Source organism: Dryobates pubescens, chromosome 38 (genome assembly GCF_014839835.1).
Source record: "Dryobates pubescens isolate bDryPub1 chromosome 38, bDryPub1.pri, whole genome shotgun sequence".
NCBI lineage: Eukaryota > Metazoa > Chordata > Aves > Piciformes > Picidae > Dryobates > Dryobates pubescens.
The window spans coordinates 2,624,139-2,648,525 of NC_071649.1; the positions used below are offsets into that span (position 1 = coordinate 2,624,139).

The window sequence follows — 24,387 nt, forward strand, 5'->3', positions numbered from 1 at the left end:
GGCTTTTTGAAATGAAATGCAGGTCAAGATGATTTGTGCAGTGAGTTCTGTGTCTGTTTCCCCAGCTAGGAAGGAAGAAATCCATCATAGAATCACCAAGGTTGGAAGAGACCTCAAAGATCATCAAGTCCAACCTGCCACCACAGACCTCATGACTAAACCATGGCAGATGCAGTTTCCAGCATTTTACAGGTTATTGTTATGTGCTTTTCTGCCAGGTGGTAAGGCATTTGTTGAGCAAATTTTCAATTTAATGGGATTTTACTTCTTTTTTTCTTTGTTAGTAAATAAATTGTTTTGCTTTTGCATTGACAACTGTGGCTGTACGTAAAATGCAAGCTGGGGCTCTGTGCAAAGGTTTGGTACCACTCACAGCCTGCCCAAGGCACCAGCACTTTCTAGGAGCCCATCCTGGTGGAAACCAGCATTGTGACAACTTGATAGCCTCTTCCTACCCCCTGGCTCTTATTGTTCAGTGTGCAACTGGCTTTTATTCTCCTGATTTTGCTTTTCTAAAGAACTGTTATCAAAAATACAATTAAAACAATTGACTATGTGGCCAGCAGGAGCAGGGAGGTCCTTCTGCCCCTGTACGCTGCACTGGTAAGGCCACACCTCAAGTACTGTGTCCAGTTCTGGGCCCCTCAGTTTAGGATGGATATTGACTTGCTGGAGCGTGTCCAGAGAAGGGCAACAAGGTTGGTGAGGGGTTTGGAACACAAGCCCTGTGGGGAGAGACTGAGGGAGCTGGGGTTGCTTAGCCTGGAGAGAAGGAGACTCAGGCTCAGGGGTGACCTTGTTGCTTTCTACAACTACCTGAAGGGAGGTTGTAGACAGGCGGATGTTGGTCTCTTCCCCCAGGCAGCCAGCACCAGAACAAGAGGACACAGTCTCAGGCTGCGCCAGGGGAGGTTTAGGTTGGATGTTAGGAAGAAGTTCTATACAGAGAGAGTGATTGCCCATTGGAATGGGCTGCCTGGGGGGGTGGTGGAGTCACCATCGTTGGAGGTGTTCGGGAGGAGACTTGATGGGGTGCTTGGTGCCATGGTTTAGTTGTTTAGGTGGTGTTGGATTGGTTGATGGGTTGGACACGATGATCTTGAAGGTCTCTTCCAACCTGGTCTATTCCTATTCTATTCTATTCTATTCTATTCTATTCTATTCTATTCTATTCTATTCTAATCTAATCTATTCTAATCTATTCTATTCTACTTATTCCACTGAATGTGCAAGTTTGCAGAAGTTTTTGATGGTGTTTGTTACAGAAGAATAGTATATAAAATCAACTAAAACTGCATAAGTTGGCAGCTAAGATTTCTGACAGAAGAAAGGGTTTGGGGTTGTTTGGGGTTGGGTTGTTGTTGGGGTTTTTTTTTGGGGGGGAGGAGGAAGTGACATGGAAATCTGATATAACCTCCAAGCAAGGTCTTGCTTTCATGTCTCTGCAGATATGCTGTTTCAAATATCAGCCCAGGAACCAAGAGAAGCAGCAGTTATTGACTGTTCACACTAGTACAATGTGATGAAGCACATAGAAAGGAGGAGATCAAGCATAAAAAGCTGGAGAAAATATTTATCCATATTCAAACACCTTACCATTTAATTTCCTTTCCTTCCTACCCATCACCTAGTCAGGACATGCCTTGACACAATAATTGCTAGGCAGCAAATTTTAGACCTCATTTCTCACTGGAAGGTTGAGGATTAAAGCAAGAAAATGAGGAAAGCACAGTATGAGACCCAAGAAGGTCAGCTGCTCATTAGCAAACACGACTCCAATACTTGCTTCTAAATGCTGCAAATGTGTTGATGAGTGGGACCAGGGAGAATCAACCTCTTCTTTTCAGTCCAATATTTTGAAATACCATATTAATGAATGACATCCCTTTGCATTAAATATTGTGTGATAGCCAAAGCATGCACATAACCCACTCTAGCAGAGTGGTTAAAGAACAGGCTGCATCAGCCTTTTAACATTTGCTACATGAGCATTACCTCATCCTAATGATTCTCTGGGAGACTTTTTTTCCCCCCAATGTATGAAAAAAGTGAGCATTCCTGAAGAAAGTGATCTGGGTAAAGCAGTTAACAGTTTGTGAAGGAATCCCCTCAAAACATAGGCTATAGCTGGGGCTGTAAGTTCCATGTGACGAGTGGGCTCAACATCTCCTCTTTCATAGTTCTTTCTAATATTCTTAAGCCTATTAAGGTCTCAAAAGTTGTTTTCCCACTTCATGCAGGAAAAGAAAGCTTATTCAAGGACACTGCCCCACATCTAAAGCAGGCAAATGCAGAGTTTATACTAGTTCCAAAGTTTAGGAAACAGTTTAGTGTTGAATATATATATACATATATATGCATATATACTTCTGATCTGAATGTAAAGTTTGTCTTAGAATCATAGAATTGTCAGGGTTGGAAGGGACCTCAAGGATGATCCAGTTCCAACCCCCCTGCCGTGGGCAGGGAGACCTCGCACTACATCAGGTTGCTCACAGCCACATCCAACCTGACCTGGAATGCTTTCAAGGATGGGGCACCTACCCTCTCTTTGGGCAACCTGTGCCAGTGTTTCACCACCCTCACTATGAAAAATTTCTAGTCTCAATCTCCACTCTGTCAGTTTAAAACCATTACCCCTTCTCCTGTCACAACAGCCCCTGCTAAAAAGTCTGTTCCCTTCTTTTACCTAGTCCACTTCAAGTACTGAAAGGCCCCAAGGAAGTCACTCTGGAGCCTTTCCTTCTCCAGGCTGAGCAGCCCCAGCTCTCTCATCCTGTCCTCACAGCTGAGGTGTTTCAGCCCTTGTACCATTGGTATGTCCTCCTCTGGACCCATTCCTACAGGTCCACATCTTTGTGGTGCTGAGGCCTCCAGAGCTGGGCACAGCACCGCAGGTGAGGTCTAACAGCGCACCGCGGAGTGAAGGCAGACTGCTACATGCCAGGATTATTTCTCTCACATTTTAAAGGCTAACAGAAGAGAAAGAGTGGAGGAAACAGCACCACCTCCCCCTGCCCCTGCACCCTCTGCTCCTTCCCCATTTGCCATCAGGATTATTTTTTCTCACATGTTACAGGCTAAGGTTGAGCCAGGCCTAGAAGCAGAGGAGAGACAGTGCAGGAAATGGCTCTGCTTCCCCCTCCCCGCTCCCTCAGCTCCCTCCCCATTGCCCGCCCTGCTTACCAGCAGCTCCCCGGTGCCAGGTCAGCCCCAGCCTGGAGAAAGAGGGTGATGGGCAGCAATGGCCCTGGGACAATGAGCATGGAGGGGGCTGGGGTGGGGTAAGGGCCTGGAGGGGCCGTTGGAGCCGTTGGGAAGCGGCAGTTGAGTGGTCACTGGGTGGCCCCTGGCGAGAGGCTGGCGCAAGGCGGGGGTCAGGTGCGTCCCCAGGTGGGCCCCGGCACAGGGGTGAGCAGGCAGCCAGGCTGCTGCGTGAGGGTCTGCTTGTCCTGGAGGGGAGTGCAGGTAATGGGAACCTTGCCCTGAGCTGGTGTGTGCCTACCCTTTGTCACTTGGCCGTGTTTCCATCTAGGGGGAGGTGCGCCTGCAGAAAGGGGACGTGCACAGGAGCCTGTGGGGGCCTGCGTGCGCTGCCAGCTGCGCTCATGGAGAGCACCTGTGCAAGATGGGCGTGCCCCTGCACCGTGGAGGTGCATCCTTACACCCTGCAGAAGAATGTCAGTCCCTGAGTGTGCTTGTGGAAGCAGTAGCTAGCATCATCTCCTCAGTCTTTAAAAGACTGAAATTAATTAATTATTGAGAGACTTGAACGTGTCCAGAGAAGGGCAACAAAGTGGGGAGGGGTCTGGAGCACAGCCCTGTGAGGAGAGGCTGAGGGAGCTGGGGTTGCTTAGCCTGGAGAAGAGGAGGCTCAGGGCAGACCTTATTGCTCTCTACAAGTCCCTGAAGGGAGGTTGTAGCCAGCTGGGGGTTGGTCTCTTCCCCCAGGCAAGCAGCACCAGAACAAGAGGACACAGTCTCAAGCTGCACCAGAGGAGGTTTAGGCTTGAGGTGAGGAGTAAGTTCTTCCCAGCAAGAGAGATTGGCCATTGGAATGTGCTGCCCAGGGAGGTGGTGGAGTCACCATCACTGGAGGTGTTCAAAAAAGGATTGGATGTGGCACTTGGAGCCATGGTTTTGTTGTCATGAGGTGTTGGGTGATAGGTTGGACTTGATGATCTCTGAAGACTTTTCCAACCTGGTTGATTCTATGATTCTATAATCCTATGCTAATGACTTTGTCATGCTATTTGAAGCAATCCTGCATCTAGAATTTTTTTCCATAATGGGTTTAGATGAAATGTGAAGCAGGCATCAGGGAAAGAGTTCTCAGGGTCTTATATTGGTCACTGTGCCCCAGTTTGTGGTTTAAAGGGAGCAGCTCCAGTAAGAATGTCAAGACAGTTCATACTCTGGATGTATTTGCTTGTTAACTAGCCAGATATCACTTGCAATCTGAAGTTGAACTTCATCCACATATGTAACTGAGACTGTTTTCCTTGCCCACTTCATAGTTAATTACCTTTTTTTTTTTTTTTTTCCAATATTTTTTTTTCTCATCAAAGGCAGAGTGATGACTGCATCAAGATTCATTTTGACACATGTAGGTCATTGGGGTTTGTGCATCTCAGAAAACAGGAAGCCTGATTCAATGCTATAATTGTTGAAGCTCTTTAATCAATGCTTTTTCTGGAATGATCCAGTGTTACAGCAGCTGTCAGCCTATCCAAGGTCCCTGTGGCTATTCTGAACAGAGTAATTATAAGCTTGAAAAGTTGCTGAGGCCAAAAACAAAAAAGTTTGGAAGACTTTGGCAGATTAAGGAACTAGATTGTGTTCTGTTTCCTGTGCTAAATGTGGTTTCTGATAAGACAAGGGGCAGTGGCTTCAAACTAGAGAAGAGCCGATTTAGATGGAATGTTAGGAACTCTTTACTATGAGGCTGGTAGAATACTAGAACAGGTTGCCCAGGGAAGTGGTTGAGGCCCCATTCCTGGAGATATTCAGGGTGAAGCTTGACATGGCTCTGAGCAACCTGATCTAGTGGAGAATGTCCCTGCTGACTGCAGAGGGGTTGAACTAGATGAGCTATGGAGGTCTCTTCCAACCCAGACCATTCTATGATTCTATGAAATATGCTGCATGTTGTTCCACAGAATTCTGACCTGGGGTATTTACTGCCATTGTTATAGGGGTTTCAGATGAGTTAGTTTTTAAGGCAACCAGAAGGCAGTGCTGTACCAAAACCCACAGAGATTAGTTCTGTGTGCTCTTTTAGAAAACCTGTCACAAGATCTTTATATTTTGACTTGTTTCCTACAATCACAGGGAAATGGCAGGCAAGAAGAAAGAAGTCCAGCTCCAGGTATAAACCCTAATTATATGAACAATTGTAGAGATTGCTTGAATCCTAATTATTTGAACAATTGCAGAGATTCAGGCTGGATGTGAGGAGGAAGTTCTTCCCCATGAGAGTGCTGAAGCCCTGGAATGGGTTGTCCAGGGAGGTGGTTGGGGCCCCGTCCCTGGAGGTGTTTAAGCCCAGGCTGGATGAGGCTCTGGCCAGCCTGATCTAGTGTGGGGTGTCCCTGCCCATGGCAGGGGGGTTGGGACTAGATGATCCTTGTGGTCCCTTCCAACCCTGACCAATACTATGATAGAATTTTATTTTCCCTGCCCTTTTGAGATGTAAAAATAAATGCCAATTCATTTCATTTCAGACTGCAATAACCAACCAAAAGCAGTGGGATGAAATGTTGCTGACAAAAGGTGTAGTAGGTACTGTTACTACTTTTTGTTTACTCTCCCATGCACTGGGTCCTATCTACAGAGGAGCAGCAGTGGGGCAGAAAAGATCTGCATGGGCTCAGGGAGGTGAAAAACCCTGTAGAATATAGCTCTAAAGAAGAATGAAAACCAATAGTGGGAAAATTTAAGCTAAATTAAATTACATTCAATTCAGTGGAACATGGCAGAAACAGCTCATTGGGATCAATCATCTGAAATAGTTGTTAATGCCAAAAGTGACTGAAATAAGAGTTTGAATGATGTATCCACTGAACGAATCGATGTACTCACAATGCATTCAGTGACTGGAAGACAGAAAAATGCTTTCCCAGTACTGCTCCAACACCTTTATGAATACATCTCCCATTGCAAATTCCTCAGGCCAGCTGGTTTTCATTCCATTTCAGTGATAGATGTGTACCAGGCTTGGTGTGGTCCTTGCAAAGCTGTGCGGAGTTTATTCAGAAAGCTGCAGAACGACTTCAGTGAAGATGATGTGCTGCATTTTGCAGTGGTAAGGAGGGACATTCTGTAGGGGACTTTGCTTGCAGTTTGTTTTACATGCATCCTTTTTTATCTGTCTGCACACACGGGGCTTTTACTTCACTGCCCTTATACCAAGCTGACAGAATTTTGGCCTAATTGCTGCCTCTCCTACATATATATATATATATTTCCTTTGTTTCAAGGTAGATTAGAAGTCATAGTAAATATGGAAGGATATGAAATGGAAATTTGTGGGCTATCAGCTCCCTTTTATTATCTCTTGCTGAGAGTGCAAAAACATCCCCAAGTCAGGCTGTATGATCCTGAGTTTTAGGTTTCTGTGTTATGGATGATCACATACAAAACTGTCAGATATAAAATTCTCACATGCTTGACAAAACGCTGTTACAACTTTTCCCCAAGTGTTCCCTTGCATTTCATTTTTAAGAGAACAGAAATGGGGAATTGAAAAAGAAATTGAAAAAGAAATTATCACACAACTGTAACAGTAAAAATACTCCTCTACTCTAGCACCATAAAATAGCAGCTAGAGATCATGTTGAAAGTAGGTAAGTTTCTTTCACAGGTTGATGTCCTCTGCTGTTGACCAAGCTCAGCCTTTTTCATGTTACTGAAAACTTTCAGTTGCCCAATCAAAGCATTTTTTTCCAGAAAACACAGCTATTGTTTATACAGAAAAGAGCAGGCAGTGATGTTCAAAGGTCATCTCAAATGCTTTCATAGCATTAATCATGGTACAAAGAACTCGACACAGCGAATAATCTCTTCTGTCTTTTCATAATAGGACAAGGGGGAATAGTTCGAAGCTGAGGGAGAGTAGGTTTAGACTGGATCTTAGGAAGTAGTTCTTCACTACAAGTGTGATGGGACTCTGGGATAGGCTGCCCAGGGAGGCTGTGGATGCCTCCTTCCTGGGGAGGAGCCAAGTCCAGTTGAGAGGTGTCCCTGCTCATGGCAGAGAGGTTGCAGTAGATGATGTCCAAGGTCCCTTCCAACCTAAGCCTCTCTATGACTACATGGACCTCTTTATTTATGTGTGTTGTTACAACCTACCTGGGGAAACAGCATTAGGGTGAGATATTTTCCCATGATCAGCTGCTGAAATAGGAAGGGAGGCCAATGCCATGGTACCAAATCAGTTTGTTCACCACCAGTGCCACAAGGACTGCTAATTGCACATAAGACCGCACTTTGAGTGTGTAACACCAGAGTATAGAAGACTACAGTTTTCTTGCAGGCAAAAATGGTTTTATAGGCATACATAAAAAGTATATATAATCATGTTTTTATATATATATATGCTATGTATATACACTTACATAAGTAATCTTCCTCATCTTACTTCAGGCAGAGGCTGACAGCATTCCAACTCTGCAACCATTTAGGAATACGTGTGAACCTGCATTTCTTTTTTGTGCTGTAAGTACATCCCATCAGTTTCTTTTACTGTGCTGCCTACTTTTGCCTTAGTTTTCCAGTAGATTTAAAATGATGTAAAGCTGTGTAAATCATGTCTTCATATTTTATTGTATGTAGGATCACACAATCAAGCCTTATTTACTCAAGGCTTTTTCCAGTGCCTGAGTCTGTGGTTCTGAAGAACATTTTTGCAGTGGCTGCTGAACAAACAGCCACAGAAGATTTGGGGTAGCCACAGTTCTGGTAATTACTCAGTGAGAAAGCCATGCCAGTTTTCCAGGGTTTCCTCACATTAAAATTCTATGTGTGGCTACACTGAAATGGTTATTTTACGCACACTTTCCCTCAGGGAAAGAGAGTTTATATTGCCTGCCACTTTAAGGTCTTTCAGATAAACAAAATTGTTTTTCACACTTGGGCAATCAGCAAAATTAATAGTTATTATGTCTCACTAATGTATATGAACAGAGTCCTCTCCTCATTCTCCCCTGCTCACTCAGGAGGTGGTGGGTTACTTGAGGATGCCAGGATGGTAATTCCTGCAAATGTGGGCCAAGACACTTCCAGGTGTGAATCTGAATCATAAAATTGTTTTCATTGGTAGAGACCTTTAAGCTCATCAAGACCAACTGTTAACCCAGCACTACCAGGTCACCACTAAACCATACCCCTCAGCACCCTATCTGTGTGTCTTTTAAATGGTTGCCAAGTGAAACCAGCACTACCTTTGATCACCAATTGTCTGTGATGCTCCTGAGTGTGGTAGAGCATGCAGTGAAATGCGGTGTAAATAAAAAGACAGAAAGTCCAGGCTGTAGAAATCAAGAGCCAGTAAATTCCATACTTGCATTTACTTCTGCCTGTACTATTAATGGTGAGTCCAGAGATGCACAGAAAATTAGGTAGAGGAGGAAGAGAGGAAGTAAAAGCAAGAACAAGCAGAGGCAGTAGCAGATTTAGTACTCACTTCAGTAGGCATAGGAAGTGGTCCTGCTGCTGGAACAAGTAGCAAGATACAGCATGTTACAAACCTCAAGTGAATATAAAACCCAACTTACAAGGGCTCATCAAGAATGTAATTTTCTCTTACAGAATGGTAAAATCATTGCAATAGTGAGAGGTGTAAATGCTCCTCTCATAAGTAAGAAAATAACAGAGCTGGTGCAGGAAGAGAGGGAAATTGCAGCTGGACGGAAGGAACGCACCAAGGTACTCACAAAACAGACCCTTAGATATAAATGAGTACTTTTATTACACTTACATGGCTTCTCTCTGTGCCCATCATAATGGGTGTGGTAATGTTTCAGGGTTTGGGTTTTGCTTGTTTGTTTTGTTTCTTGAAAGAAGAGTGCCATGAGGTTTGCTTTACTTTTTAATTTCGGTTAAATTTCTGTCTCCAGTAAGAAATGGAAAGGACAAAATGTCACTGGTGTGCAAAGGTTTTAGTCATGCTTTTTTCTTTCAGGCCTGAGTATTTTTCAGCTGTAACTTAGTGCATCACATGAAACAAATGAAAACATGGCAAACAGTCATGTCTCATTGTTTGCTTTGAGTGAAAAGGGAGATCAAAGAACTCTGCTTACAGTAAAAGGCAACTTAGAACAAACCACAGCTCAGTTCAGGAAAATCAAACTAACCCAAGGGTCTTTCTCAGAATTTCTCCCTTTCCAGGATACCAAATATGTTCTTACTTAAAGATGAGTGTCATAAAGTTCTGGTGGCTGTTTGACTGTAACTTTGCACTGGTGGTGTATTTCTGCTTTGTTGGCAATTGCCTTAGGTGGATGAACTTGTTTTCCTAGAGGAGAAATCATCAGAAGAGAGTGTTGAAGAGAACATACCTGAGGGTAAATATATTTGGTTTTAGAAGTGTTAACAGAAATAAAAAAGGAAAAAAAAAAGTAGTCTTTTCAGTTGTTTGATCAAGAATTATGTACAGCACTAAGAGGCCTTCCTTTGACTTCATAATATCAGAGGCTATCACTGAGGATATCAAACTGAGAAGACTCTTTCTTCTGTAAGAAATTAAGATGTTGGACTATCAGCAATATTTTCAACCCTGCCTTCACCTTTGGGAACCTTCATGCTTCAGGACCCTGGCACACAGCAGCAGTGCTATGTGTCAGGGAACTTCCCTGCGTAAAACTAGTGCCTGAAAGCCACTTCTACACAGCCCCTGTGTTAATGCTGCACTTTAGTTGAAGTAGTGTTTGTTAACCCTTGGGTGTTGTACAGGAATACCAAAACAGGGACAACCAGAGAGGACTGGCATGCCTTATGTCTCAGATTAGTTTTTAATTAACTCTCACAAGACTGGATTTAAAAGATAAAGAACAGACTCACATAAGAGCACCAAAAAAAGCACCATCCAGCTTGTGAATCCCATGTCTGTGATTTATCTCAGGCTTCACATGAACTGCGACTTACATATCGTCTATTCTTGTTTTCTGTGGCTGCTGAAGCTTCCTGCAGCTTCATACAGGGACAGGATGCCATTCAGCAAGGTTGAAATGGAATAAACTCCTTCAGCTTCTCCTTGATCTTACCTTTTTTCCCTGTGAGAAGGCATTATACCATAGTCATTGATTCATCTGTGTCCCTTCTCTTTCCTCTTGATGCCTTCTTTATTTTATCTTTCAATTGACATATTCATGACCACTGCCTTAGCCTATTCTATTTTTTCTCTCAGAAACCCTATGAGACCTTGTAGCACAGTATTACAAATCCTCTATGTGATCCATTTCTCTGTCTTATTACCCCAAACACCAGTGATCCATCAGGGATGTGGATTCCAGGACTAGCCAAAGACAGTCCTGCACTCCAAGACATGTTTTAAGTGTTGTAGTAACTCAAAGTTTTGGAACCACTGTTCAGCAGTCTCAACAATAAAATGGGAAACTGATTTGGGGAAACCCACTTGCAAGTAACTGAGAAATAAGTTGCATGTTTGTTTTAATCAATGTATTAATTGACACCTCGGTGTGCTTTTTTCCCCCCCTTTTCCAGAAGCAGCAGTTAGATATTCTGTTGGAATCATAAAACCTGATGATGTCTTAGAGGGACGTGTAGAAGAAATTAAACAAAAGGTAGACAGAGTTTGGAAAGATTCCTTCATCCTGTTTGGTTGAGAGCCATAGGTGCAAGACATAAGACTAAGTAGATTCAAGATTTATGCCCAGGCTTTGCAACAAGATCTATTAATGTTTTTCTGATGAGAATGATAAGAACACAAAAATCTTGGCTTGAAATAATATGATGTTCCTGCTTCAATATTTTATGTCAGTAGATGAGGGATGGCATTGATTTGTACTGTGATGATCAGTGGCATGGACTCTGCAGAGAGAAAAATGCCTTTCTTCCTCATTTGCAACAGAAATGAGAACAGGAGACTGTGGTGGTGAAGTTAATTCTCCAGATTCACAATAACCTATGATTTTGTATGTATCCATTTTCAAATGCTGCTGAGTAACAAGTAAATAATTGCAGATCAGAGGTGCAGGATTTCGCATTGAAGCAGCAGAGGAGAAAATGTTAACTGAAGAGCAAATCAGAGTCTTCTATGCCCAGAAAAAAGACCAGGTAAAACCAAACTGAAAAGCTGAACAAAATGAACAGGTAAAGCATTGTTGCAGCTCTCTGTGTTTGCAGATCTTTTTTTTTTTCAGTCTGCTGAATAAATGAATTAATGCAGAATTAGTAGGTAGGGGAAAAAATAGAGAGAGTTCTCTCGTCTTCCTTAATGTGTGGCTTGGTAACACTCTTAACATTCCAACTGAATTATACTGGAAGATTTTGAAGTTCTTTCTGTTATCAAGAATGTGTATGAGCTGTAGTTGTGACTCTAAACACAGGCTGTGAGATGCTGGAAATGTAGCATAAAACCAAAAGGAAGTGTCATCTGTATGACAGTGTGCATCTACTTGATGCTTACTCTTCCATCCACATTGTGTGTATTGCAGCTTTTCTTCTTTACAGCTTTTATCACAGGGTAGTAAAGGGAATAAGCAGGGACACAGGCAAAGAGAGAGCATCTCCACTGAAATTTATTTTTCTGGCTTTGTTCTGTATTAGGGGGAAATAGAATAGAATAGAATAGAATGGAATAGAATAGAATGGAATAGAATAGAATGGAATAGAATAGAATAGAATAGAATAGAATAGAATAGAATAGAATAGAATAGAAAGGGATGGGATAGGATAGGATGGGATAGGATAGGATAGGATAGGATAGGATAGGATAGGATAGGATAGGATAGGATAGGATAGGATAGGATAGGATAGGATAAGAAACAAGTAGTTAAGGACAGACAGGAAGTTCAAGAAAACAATGAAATTCTGCTGGTCATTAAATGACAGTGGTCTAGCAACCAGCATTTGGATATTTTGAGTGCTTTGGCAATATGACAGTGAAAGCTGACTCTACAGAAGGATCTGAATCACAGACCTGAAGCTGTTTAGCAAATATTTCTACCTCCTCCTGTTTAAGACATGCATAAGACAGGCAGTGATTGGAATTATATACAGACAATGAATTTGATGGTATTAGAGACACGAATGGAAGGGATGAACTAAATGATTGGCATAATCAAACCAAGAAGCTGGGCAAGTGTTCCAGTGACATTCCAAATGAGAGAGAGACAAGATGACTCCTACTGAAGACAGACAGAATGTGGAAATCTGATAGTAATCACCAGGTGGCTGCACTGTGGTTTAGAAAGGAAGCAACAGGGAAAACTCGTAAGGAATTGAAGAGCTTGGTTTTGGCAAAGCCAGGACTTGAGTTTAAAAGCCAGAACTTGAGTTTACTCAGAGACAGTTTTGAAACAGAGGTAAAAATAGGTCATCTTTATGGGAATGGCAGCTAAATTTGGGATTAGTTTTGTATAGAGGAAGACATGGGAGGGGCAAATAGAAAAAGCCATGCAGGGTTTGATGTGTGGCAGCACTACTGCTCCACCCTGGCCAACATTAGTACTAAACTGCTATGAATTCTCAGAAGCAGTCCAGGGTGTCCTGTGCATAATCAGAAGCCAATTATTTGCCATTCTTTAAGTATAATTTTAGGCTGAAACATAATTACATTAAAGTGACAACATGGAATATGGATTCCTTTATGCTCAGTGGGTGAAATTATTCCTGATCTAATGTTCTGCAAGCTTGCTGAAGGTCCAGAGGTGACCTATTCTAAAAGGACAGAGACTCCAGGCAATAGACCTTCAGGTATAGATAGAACCATAGAATGGCTTAGGTTGGAAGGGATCTCAGAGATCGTGTACTCCAACCTCCCTGCAATGGGCAGGGACACCTCTCAAGTAGACTCAGCTGCTCAAGGCCTCACCCAGCTTAGCCCTGAACACTCCCAGGGCAGAGGCATCCACAGTCTCTCTGGGCAGCCTGTTCCAGAGAATCACCACCTTGATACTGAAGAATTTCTTCCTCAGATGCAGTCGAAACCTACTCTCCCTCAGCTTCAAACCATTTCCCCTTGTCCATGATTAGTGCCATGGTTTAATTGATTAGATAGTGTTGGGTGATAGGTTGGACTTGATGATCTCAAAGGTCTCTTCCAACAGCTCTAAGGTCCCCCCAGAGTGTTCTCTGGGCTGAACCACCCCAGTTCCCTCAGCCTATCCTCACAGCAGAGGTTCATCTTTGTGGCCCTCCTCTGGACTGGACTCTGTGTCCTTCTTATGATGGGCACACCAGAAGGCTCTGAGCAATCTGATCTAGTGGAGGATGTCCCTGATGACTGCAGGGAGGTTGGTCTAGATGACCTTTTGAGGTCCCTTCCAACCCAAACCATTCCATGATTCTATGAAATTCACAATACTGGAAAAACAAACAAACAAAACTAAACAACCACACACACACACAAACCCCACACCAAACCAAAAGTGAGTTACAAGGAAAAAAAAGATTAAAAGCTTCCAAGGTTATTTTCTGATGAAAATGTATGTTTGTAAGACCAAAGGCTGAAACTGAAGGAGTTAAAAAGATAGCAAATTGTTGTAGTTAATTTTGGTTTAGACATTTTATAATGCTGTTGTCTCAAATGATTGGTTAAAACATTCTGACAGGTCTTTGAATAATGTATGAGTCTGCTGCTTTAGAAGAGAAATTGATGAGTTCCTTTATCACAGATGGTCATCTCATTTCTGATTATAAACTCAGAATTCTTGCAATTCATATGGGAAATACAAATTATGTGTTTTAGCCTGATTTTGAGGACTTTGTTCAGTTCATGCTGAGTGGACCGTGCCACATTCTGGCAATCACTAAAGAGGAAGCAAGTGGAGCTATTCCTCATTGGAAAGAACTGGATGAATCAAGTGAGAGTGTGCCTGATGAGCCAGACAGGTAACTACCAGTGAAGACATGCGTAGGTGATGTGGTTAATGTATTCAGAGCTCACCTTATACCAAGATGCACTCTCAGGTGCCCATTTCACAGGGTCCACAGAGTGGGCAGAGGTCTTCACATGGTCCTTCATAAGACCACCAAAGAGATGCAACTGTAGTTCCTGTGGGAACATAGAAACTCCATGCTTCCTAGATAAAGATGACAAACACAGGACACTGACCTCTTGCTGCTTCTGAACTAGCCTTGAATGGGTGTCACACTTCAAACTTGGTGCAATTCCACTTCATACTAGCTCACTCAGATGAAGTCACCACCATCATTGCCCCTCTGAGGGGTGTACTCTAGTCCATGTTTACTCTTGTGTCTGCTGGAAAAGTGTAGATGTCTAAGGGAGTCTAAGGGACACCTGAAGTATGCTAACCTTCTGTGATTCTGTGAGCAGAGGGTTGGAGTTCCTCACCTATGAGGACAGGCTGGGAGAGTTGGGGTTGTTCAGTTTGGAGAAGAGAGGGCTTTGAGAAGACCTTCTTGTGGCCTTCCAGTATCTTAAGGGGGCTACAGAAAAGCTGTTGAGGGACTTTTTAGGGTATTGGGTAATAATAGGACTAGGGAGAATGGATCCAAGCTAGAGGAGGGGAGATTTAGATTAGACATTAGGAAGAAGTTCTGGACTGGAACAGGTCAGTAAGGGAGGTGGTGGAAGCCTCATCCCTAGAGGTTTTGAAGGCCAGGCTGGATGTGGCTCTGGGCAACCTGATCCAGTGTGAGAGGTCCCTGCCCATGGCAGGGGGTTGAAACTGAATGATCCTTGAGGTCCCTTCCAACCCTGACAAATCTGTGATTCTGTGAATAAGCTACAGGAGGATTAGCAAAGCTGCATGGCTGAGATTTCTCCTTCATAGCCCAGGACAAGGCACTTTTGTAGAAGACCAGCCATTCTCTTCTCAGAAACACTGCTTTAGCCATGAATTTAAGAAAAACTTAGTTCTATTCTATTCTTATGTTTCACTGAGCTTGAAGAAAGTGCATCCTCAAGAAGACAACTGTTAACACAATGCATGCAGTGACTTCAGTATTGTGCTTTCTTAGGCTGAAAGAAGCAGAGAGCATATTAAGTATTTGTGATGTGCAAGACAGCATAGAAGATGCCAGCAGACAACTTGCCTTCTTCTTCCCAAATTTTGATGCAAAGAAAGCAGACCACAAAGTTGAAAGGACTTTGGCTTTAATTAGACCTTGTCTCCTAAAGGAAAGACGAAGTAAGTGTCAATAATGACATTTTCTACCTAAGATCCCATTTTAAATGATAAAAAATTAACTCTATTAATAAAATGCTCTAAAGTTGTGCTGTTTCCCCAGCATTAAGTCAAGAGTAATCCTTGTGAGTAAAAAAATTGTGTGGTTAAAGGTTTTGATCTGTTGAGAATGCAAATGTCAAGGCTATTCTATTGCTTGAGGTGATTTCAAGAACATCTTTAGATTTGGTACTTGGATGAAATGTTTCTAGAACTGCAGAATCAAAGAAGAGTAGGTGAATATCCACCCACTCAAAATCCTTATCCCTTCTTTTGATGACTGGAACACATCTCATAACTTCTCAGTCAGCCATTCCTACTGAGATTTTCAGACATTGAAATGGTCTGCCCAGGGCAGTGCTGGAGTCACCATCCCTGGAGGTGTTTAAGCAATGTGTGGACCTGGGGCTTAGGGATGTGGTTTAGTGCTGGGTCAAAGCTTGGACTGGAGGAGCTTTGAGGTCTTTTCCAACTGGAAGTTTTCTGTGATTCTGATTCTGTGTTTCTGAAGTGAGAGAAAGAATTAGGAAGGTGATCATCACCTTCCTGAGTCTCCAGGCAACTACTGCAGCCCTCTAGAAGTTGCTTGAAATTAGTTTTCTGTTCTTCAGGTATGAAATCAATTCACCTGTAAAAAAGTAAAAGCAACATTACTATTGGAAAGTCTGTGTAATTTCTTCACAAGTGTGCACATTGATGGATGGCAACTTAGAACTCTTTCAATATGTTAAACAGATTCTATCATACAAAGAATAAAGGATGATGGCTTCGAAATAGCAATGCAGAAAGAAATAATGCTAACTGAAGAGCAAACACGGGAATTTTATAAGGAACATGTAGACCAAGACTACTTCCCAGTCCTTCTAGAGCAAATGACCAGGTACACTGAGTGAAAAGGCAGGCTGTGGATCTAGAAATCTGACTGAGATTTTCACAATGAATAATACATGGCCACAAGATAGCCCTCTGTCTGAGGGTTTAGTAAAACTCACATCAGGATCGGGGAACTGCACATAACAAGATCATTCCCAAGCAGAGCAGATAAAGAGATGAGGGGTTTTTAAATGTGTATGTGTGATGTTGAAGTCAGTGGCCAGCTTGGTTGATTTGAGTGACACCAGCTGTGCTCTGCTCTGGAAGCTGCATTTAGATTGTCTGTGGGGAAGCTCTGAAATCCACATCCAGGCTGTCTGCTGGATTTCTTGGGGAGGAAAAGGAAATCATGTTTCAATGGTGCCTTCATATGAAGATGGGATATGGCTGGGAGGAAAACTTAGGAGTTCATCAGCATTTTTCTGCCTAATAGCAAAGACATTCCTCAGTTCTGTAACATTTTTGCTGTTGTGCTAACTTTCAGTACCATAGAAATTTAAATCCATGTCTAAGCCCCATAAGGTTTTTTCAGTCTGTAGCTGTTCAAACAGATGGGTTTTAAAGTCCTCTAGTATCAGTTCCTAGCCTGGACTATAAAACTTCAAATTACCTTTACAAATTGCAGAGAGTTCATATTTTCCCTTAATGCCATTTTCCCCATTTTACAGTGGTCCAACTCTTGTGCTTGCTCTAACACGAGAAAATGCTGTAGCACACTGGAGAGACTTATTAGGCCCAAAGACTGTTGAAGAGGCTAAGAAGGAAAATCCAGGGAGGTAATACTTCAACCAGTAACCCATCATTCACAGCTTTCAGTTTGCATCCACATTCCTGATCTGGATGCATACCACATTCCAACTGGTGTAACTACAGTGCCATCCTCTGGGAACAGAGACATACTTCTCCAGGTTGCTAGGCTTGGAAGGAATTCTGTAGTACACATAGAAACTATAGCACTGCTTTGAGAAACAATGGCTGCTAAATATGGTGGAAACCTGAGATTAAAAAAGGGTATTGAGAAAAAAGATGAGTTCTGCTCTGCTGAAACCTCACCTGTACTGCAGCCAGCTCTGGAGCCCTCAACACAGGAAGGACATGGACCTGATGGAGCAGGTCCAGAGGAGGGCAACAAAAATGATCAGGGGGCTGGAGGACAGGCTATGAGGGAGCTGGGGGTGTCCAGCCTGGAGATAAGAAGGCTCCAGGGAGACCTAGTAGCAGCCTTCCAGTACCTGGAGGGGGCTACAAGAAGGCTGCAGGGGGACTGTTTGCAAAGGCCTGCAGGGATAGGATGAGGGGCAAATGGTTTGAAACTAGAGAAGAGCAGATTTAGATTGGATGTTAGGAACAAGTTCTTTACCATGAGAGTGGTTGAGCACTGAACAGGTTGTCCAGTGAGGTAGTTGAGGCCCCATTCCTGGAGATACTCAAGGTCAGGCTAGACCAGGCTCTGCACAGCCTGATCTAGTGGAGGATCTCCCTGCTGACTGCAGGGGGGTTGGACCAGATGACCTTTGGAGGTCTCTTCCAGCCCAAACCATTCTGTGATTCTTTGGTTAATTTTTTTCTTGACATAGCACAACTATTCTCTAGGGTAGATGTTTACTTTCTCAGCCTAATGCATCAGTAGAATATTTTATGTGTGACTAAGTTTCTCCTACATCTTTTCTAAACATCTTATTTTCACCTGCTTGTCATAATGTGCTAAGAAATTGCTGGGATATGTTACCTGTTGTTGACAGAAGTGCTGTTTCATTAAGAAAGAACTGGAATTATCTTGGAAATAGAAGAAGATGAGAGCGGGGGTGGGGGGAGGTGTTCACATTTCAGGCACTTAGTTTAAAAGTTGATTATTCTTTTTGTGGGGGATCTTCAGTGGGATCACCCAGCATTTATCAGATCAACACTACCTCATACTCACTGGGTTAAGGCTAGCCAAGGCTGAATCTCAAAACAGCTATTCCTTTAAGTAACTTCACTCTTTTAATGACTCTTAGTTTGCGTGCAATATATGCAGTGGAGAATGTACCTATTAGTCAGCTGCATGGCAGCTCTACACCACATGAAGCTCAGAAGGAATTGCAGTTCTTCTTCCCTCAGGAGCATACTCTGGCACTAATCAAACCTGATGCTGCTAGAGAGCACAAAGGTAAGCGATCTAGAAAGTATGGACTCTGTCTGTGATGTGATTTCTGCACAAACTTAGCAGTGTGCATGGCAGCACATTGTGCCAGGTACCTCTTTTTGATTCTCTGAAACCATTTTCCATGCAGAGAAATACTGACAGGTCTTACTGAGGTCAGATATAGCATTTCCTTTGCTCTTCCCAAGAACAGCAGTGAATTGAAGTGAGAGAGTTCTTAGCTAAGTTAAACTGTGTAAAAGCCAGACACCTGTGCAGCCTAGCTGCCCAGCATCTTCCTAAGTCAAAGGAGGGAGTCTTCCCAAAATCATGGAATGGCTATCTCTGTTGACTCAGAAGGGGTCATTGCTCAATTAGATGCATTCCCATCCTTGCCATTAGACAAAGGGAATGAGAAGGAAAACAGAAAGAACACTCTGTACCATTTGGAATCTTACCTGAAAGATTTTTGCTGCTGTTGTTTCCAAACCCTATATCCACAGCTTCTTCTGGGCATTCTTCTTTCCTGCCCTAACAAATTTCAGTGATCTATCTAGTGTTCATGTATCACTAGATTTTGTGAGTCTTTCTTCCCCTCCTCTGTGAAGCCACACTGATTTCAACAGGCCAGCTGGTACGTGGTAGAGCATTACAGCTGCAATCCATGTTCTGCCCAGTGTAAGAAACAGCAATGAATGCTACTGGTATAGTTATAACCGTCCTGGCATGGTTATACCAGTCTGGGTTTGTCAGATGCACAGGGACAGATTAGTGCAATGACAATGAGTTCTGTGCATTTCAGAAGACTGTTGAAGTGTTTGTCATGTTGTCCATGATTGTTAGCTCTCTCAAGTAGAATTTCCATAGCTATTGGTGATTTTTAAGCACCTAGCTTTATTTGAAACTTCAAGTTTGGGTGTGTTTTTCAATGTTGCTCTCCTAGATGACATTATGCAAAGAGTTAAAGATGCTGGATTTACCATCTCAAAGATTAAAGAACAAGCTTTAACTCGTGAAATGGCTGCACAGTTTTATAAGGATCACGAAGGAAAACCCTTTTTTGAACAGCTGGTGAACTATATGACTGAGTAAGTGCCTTGGTATGCATCACACTTTGGATTTACAGTGCCAACAAAGCATGCTACACCCAAAACAGGTTAAAGGTTTTACACTCTCTCATTCTTCTTAGCAACTGAAGTGGCTTCCAGCCTGGAATGTTCTTCCTTTTAAAAGGAAGATTTAAAGTTCTTTCCAAATTTAGGGATAGTGACCATTACTTAGGCCTTTTTTTTTTCTCCAAAAGCCCAGTCTCTGATGGAATCCTTGTTCGTGCCATGTAGGACAAATCTCTTTCTCATAATATTGTTTGTATAGTTGTGGGTAAAACACTGTGTGTTAGCTCTGGGCAGCCTGATGTAGTTGAGGATGCACCTGATTACTGCAGAGGGGGTTGCACTAGATGACCTTTAGAGGTCCCTTCCAACCCAGACCATTCTATGATTCTGTGATCTTGCTTCAGAAATTATCAGGACAAAAGAGTCCAAATCCAACTGGCTGACCAGCAAAATCCTTTTGGCTTTCAAATAGAATAGAATAGAATAGAATAAACCAGGTTGGAAGAGACCTTCAAGATCATCGTGTCCAACCTATCATCCAACACCACCTAATCAACTAAACCATGCAACCAAGCACCCTATCAAGTCTCCTCCTGAACACCTCCAGTGATGGTGACTCCACCACCTCCCCAGGCAGCCCATTCCAATGGGCAATCACTCTCTCTGTGTAAAACTTCCTCCTCACCTCCAGCCTAAACCTCACCTGGCACAGCCTGAGACTGTGTCCTCTTGTTCTGGTGCTGGTTTTCTGGGAGAAGAGACCAACCTCTGCCTGTCTACAACCTCCCTTCAGGGAGTTGTAGAGAGCAATAAGGTCTCCCCTGAGTCTCCCCTTCTCCAGGTTAAGCAACCCCAGCTCCCTCAGCCTCTCCTCATAGGTTTTGTGTTCCAAGCCCCTCCCCAACTTTGTTGCCCTTCTCTGGACTCGTTCCAGCAAGTCAACCTCCTTCCTAAACTGAGGGGCCCAGAACTGGACACAGGAGCCAAGGTGTGGCCTAACCAGTGCAGTGTACAGGGGCAGAATGACCTCCCTGCTCCTGCTGGCCACACTGTTCCTGATGCAGGCCAGGATGCCATTGGCCCTCCTGGCCACCTGGGCACACTGCAGGCTCATATTCAGCCTACCATTGACCAGCACCCCCAGGTCCCTCTCTGCCTGGCCGCTCTCCATCCACTCTGACCCCAGCCTGTAGCACTGCCTGGGGTTGTTGTGGCCAATGTGCAGAACCCGGCACTTGGATGTGTTCAATCTCATGCCCTTGGACTCTGCCCATCTGTCCAGGCTGTTGTCTTAAAACAAACCAAAAACCCAAGCAAACAAAAGCCCCACTGAGAAACAAATTCTAAAATACAAATAGTTTCATAGAATTCAGGTAGCATAATGCTTATCATGACCTTTCATGATCAGTCTGCACCTCAGAACAGCGTGAGAGCTTCCTTGTATTGATTTGACAGGGGTCCATCAGTGGTAATGGTCTTGACGAAGGAAAATGCTGTTGAAGAGTGGAGGAATCTAATGGGTCCAACAGATCCAGAAGTGGCAAAAGAGAACTTTCCTCAATCAATTCGAGCTCAGTTTGCTCAAGACATTTTGTCCAACGCTGTTCACGGATCATCTACCCAAGAGCACGCGCTGAGGAGCATTGAGTGTGTATTTGGAGAGCTTGATATAGATTGAACAGCTAAGTGCCACCCTTGCAATCTGATATTCATGCCATTAGATGTATTGATCCACCCAACCACCTGTATTTAAAATCACACACATATGTCCCTTCAAGCTCCATCCATTTTTTCTATCAGCTTTGCCATTGTGCAAAGCATGCCACTGTAACAAGTAGCAGCTGCTATAAGGTCGATATTAGTAATGATTGCTTTATGTATGCTTAGTAGGTAGTTCTCTCATTCTAACAGATTTTTTGCCTTTCCAGTATTTCTAGGAGTCTAAGGTGTTTTGTGTGTATAACCACCTTAAAAAACAGGGTCAAGGAAGGTCATTAAAACGCTCTTAGTGACACATCCACTGTGATGTGGGTTGAGTCTTCTTCCAGTTCAGGGAACCTACAAAGGAGAAATGCTGAAAGGTCATGGAGGCACAGCTACAACATTGTCAGGGAGCAGCAGCAAGTGTGGGAATGCACCACAAGGGAGAAGGAGGCAGAAGCCATGCTGCGCCCTCACCAGACCAGCATCCATGCACTACTGAGTAGCCTTGTCCATCAGCAGTCTCAGATAAAGCAAGTAATGAACCAGATCCAGAACAGGGCTCCAGCCAGGAACAGCAGGCCAGAGGGCCAGACAGCTATTCCTGAAACAGGCAAGGATTAAGCCCTAGTGTCAGGCTAAAAGCAGCTGCTGGACCTGTTGGCTAACAGTGTGGGTTTGTATCCCACTTGGAGACTGCTCAGACCTCTTAAGGCCTATTGCTTCCCTCAGGGCCCTGAAAAGTATTTGTATTGTTTATTTATCCTTTCCCTAAACAACATCTAGCACTCACAGGTAGGATAATGAACTAGAAAGTGGTTTCCAGTCCATCTAGTCCATCCAGTCCATCAAGTCAGATATATCAGATGCAGTAAAGCAAAGTCAGCTCTTACATGAGAGCTATTCTTGATAGCCACCTTCCTGCCAAGCTGGTGAATTTCTGTCCCATCCGAGTCTAATTTGGCTGGGCTTTGTAAAGGACACAAAAACTCTTCTGTAGCTAATACATTCTCACTTCTGCTGTGCAAGTCTTTTGGAAACTGAGGTATTAAAGAATGACATTCAATTAGTTTACTTAATGATATTAAGTGCAAAATCCAAAGTGAGTAGAATCTTTCATATGTTTTTTTTTTGTTGTCTCTGTAGTACTTAATACAACCAGTTGTTAGAAAGAGCTTCCTGAGCTGTGGTGGGGCAGTTGTTTTTATAGACATTGCTCCAGTAGAAGTTGGACTGAGCAGCCTCCTGGTGGCCTGTTTTCACCTGCAGCTGCTTTACTGCCATGAACTTGACTTGAGGCTAGCTAGTCTGTAGGAAGTTGTGATTAGTGAAGAATTTGCGTGTCACCTCAGTGAAGTGAGTTCTGAGAAGCATATTCAGAAGGGCTGTATGTTCTTTGGCTTGTCTTTTACTTCAAAAACCCATTAAAAGTGTTCTTCCTGGCAGTATTACAGCACTCTGAGTCTTCTGGGTGAAGCAGTCTTAGAAAAGGCCTGAGTAGGGCAATTTCAGATACCTCAGCTCATTTCCTTGAGACTTTTGCTGGCTTCTCTACCAGTGGGGCAAACAATGTTGAAAGCTTAGATGGGATTATTTCTTGCCAGCAGCAGAAATTCCAAAGAAGGCAAAATGCCTTTGTCTTGTGAAACTTCTGATGGAAGTTGACAATCAAATAGTTTGATAGGCATCATACACAGGTTTGGAATGCTCTGGGTCACCTTTATTGTGGTCTTAGACATTTCAGTTAGCTGTAGGAAAATAGTAGCCTAAGTCTGATATAATTTTATATCCTGAGTTATGGCTTGTTTAACCATTCTTCATCCTCCATTGCATCACTCTTATCAATAATAGATTTCTTTTTCTTCAGTTTGGTTTAACCATTAGATGTTGATGGCTTCATGTGTTCATGAGTATTAGTTATGATCCCTGCTTGGTGCTTGGCTAAAGTGAGCCAGTAGCTTACATGGAAATGCATAAATCTAGGGCAGCGTTTCTTCCTCTTGCACAAATACCCAAACCCAATTTGAAATGTGGGAACACCCAACTGATTAACTTTTCTTCTCCTAAATATGTTCTTGCCCTCAGTGTCTTTTAGCAGCCTTGGAAAGGAGGAATTTAAGAGATACATTTCAAGACAATAAAGATCTGGTTTGGTCAGCTGATGGAGGGAGTCAGATTCATGAAGGGTTTGTATCTTTGAGCTACAGTCTGTCGTGCAACATCAAAACACTGAACATACAAAACCATGGTCATTGAAAACCTGCCACTATTTGAAGATATTACTTAGCCTTATGAAAGGTGTAGCTCAACACTTAGGTACTCTACACACAGTTTAGGCTGTCATCCACTCCTCTTCCTATTACTGTGACATAGACATGGATGTAACTTACAAGAATGTGAGCTCTCGTGGTGGGACCAGCAAGCATTTGCACTTACAGAATCAGGAGGACTCTGTTCCATCAAACTCCACCGAGTCTCACAGAGGAAAATCCTGCAGTTCAATTGACAGAACTCCTCTACCTCTGTCCTTTTACCTCTTAGCTAAAGGCCAGATCAAGAGAGAATGTGACCTTCGTGACCGTTTATTTATAAAGTATCTTGTGGCTCGGCGTAGAATTAACTGGGGCAGTGATGTGAGCAAAACTCTTCCAACACTAACAAAAGATAACATAATTGTTCCTCTGATTTTTGTCCCAGCAGAGAGAAATGGAACCACAGGGCCATGTTTATTTGTACAACAGACCACACATTTCCTTGTTTAGGAACTTTAATGAAATCATAATTGGACACTAAGTCTATATTAAAGATGTGTTTTGGTTTAGAATGGTAAACAAGCCAGTTCTAAATCTCAAAATACTGTTCAAGAAAGATTAGTGTGTCTGATTGTAATGAGTATTTGTAGTGAATTACTGCATAATAAAATGAGAGAAGTGGGGGGGAAAGCTTTTTCCCCTGCCAAGAAGATGGAGTCAATCAGCTTGTGGCTGTACACCACTGTGGTGTTTTGCCTTTGCTCTGACTGCTGAATGAGATGCAATGATGGGCATGTCAACCTTGCACATCTCTGTTCCCTTTGTCTACAGTTCTTTTTGAGTGAATGCTGAAGTTTTCTGATTGCCTTGCTCAGAGGACAAACACTGATGTGCTCTGAGTATCGACAAACCAGAGGTTTCATCATACTGCAACCAGACGGAATCCACACTTA

At 43.0% G+C, this 24,387-nt stretch overlaps 1 protein-coding gene across 1 annotated transcript; it reads left to right on the plus strand.

The window, feature by feature from the left end:
• The first annotated feature begins 5,335 nt into the window (after positions 1-5,335).
• On the plus strand, positions 5,336-21,159 carry NME8 (NME/NM23 family member 8). Its single transcript, XM_054177144.1, is given in 16 exon segments — positions 5,336-5,368; positions 5,724-5,781; positions 6,198-6,304; positions 7,645-7,716; positions 8,809-8,925; positions 9,497-9,563; positions 10,729-10,802; positions 11,203-11,295; positions 13,931-14,083; positions 14,409-14,410; positions 15,166-15,335; positions 16,107-16,251; positions 16,913-17,020; positions 18,242-18,393; positions 19,310-19,454; positions 20,937-21,159. Coding segments are annotated over 16 exon segments (1,719 nt in total).
• The last annotated feature ends 3,228 nt before the right edge of the window (positions 21,160-24,387 follow it).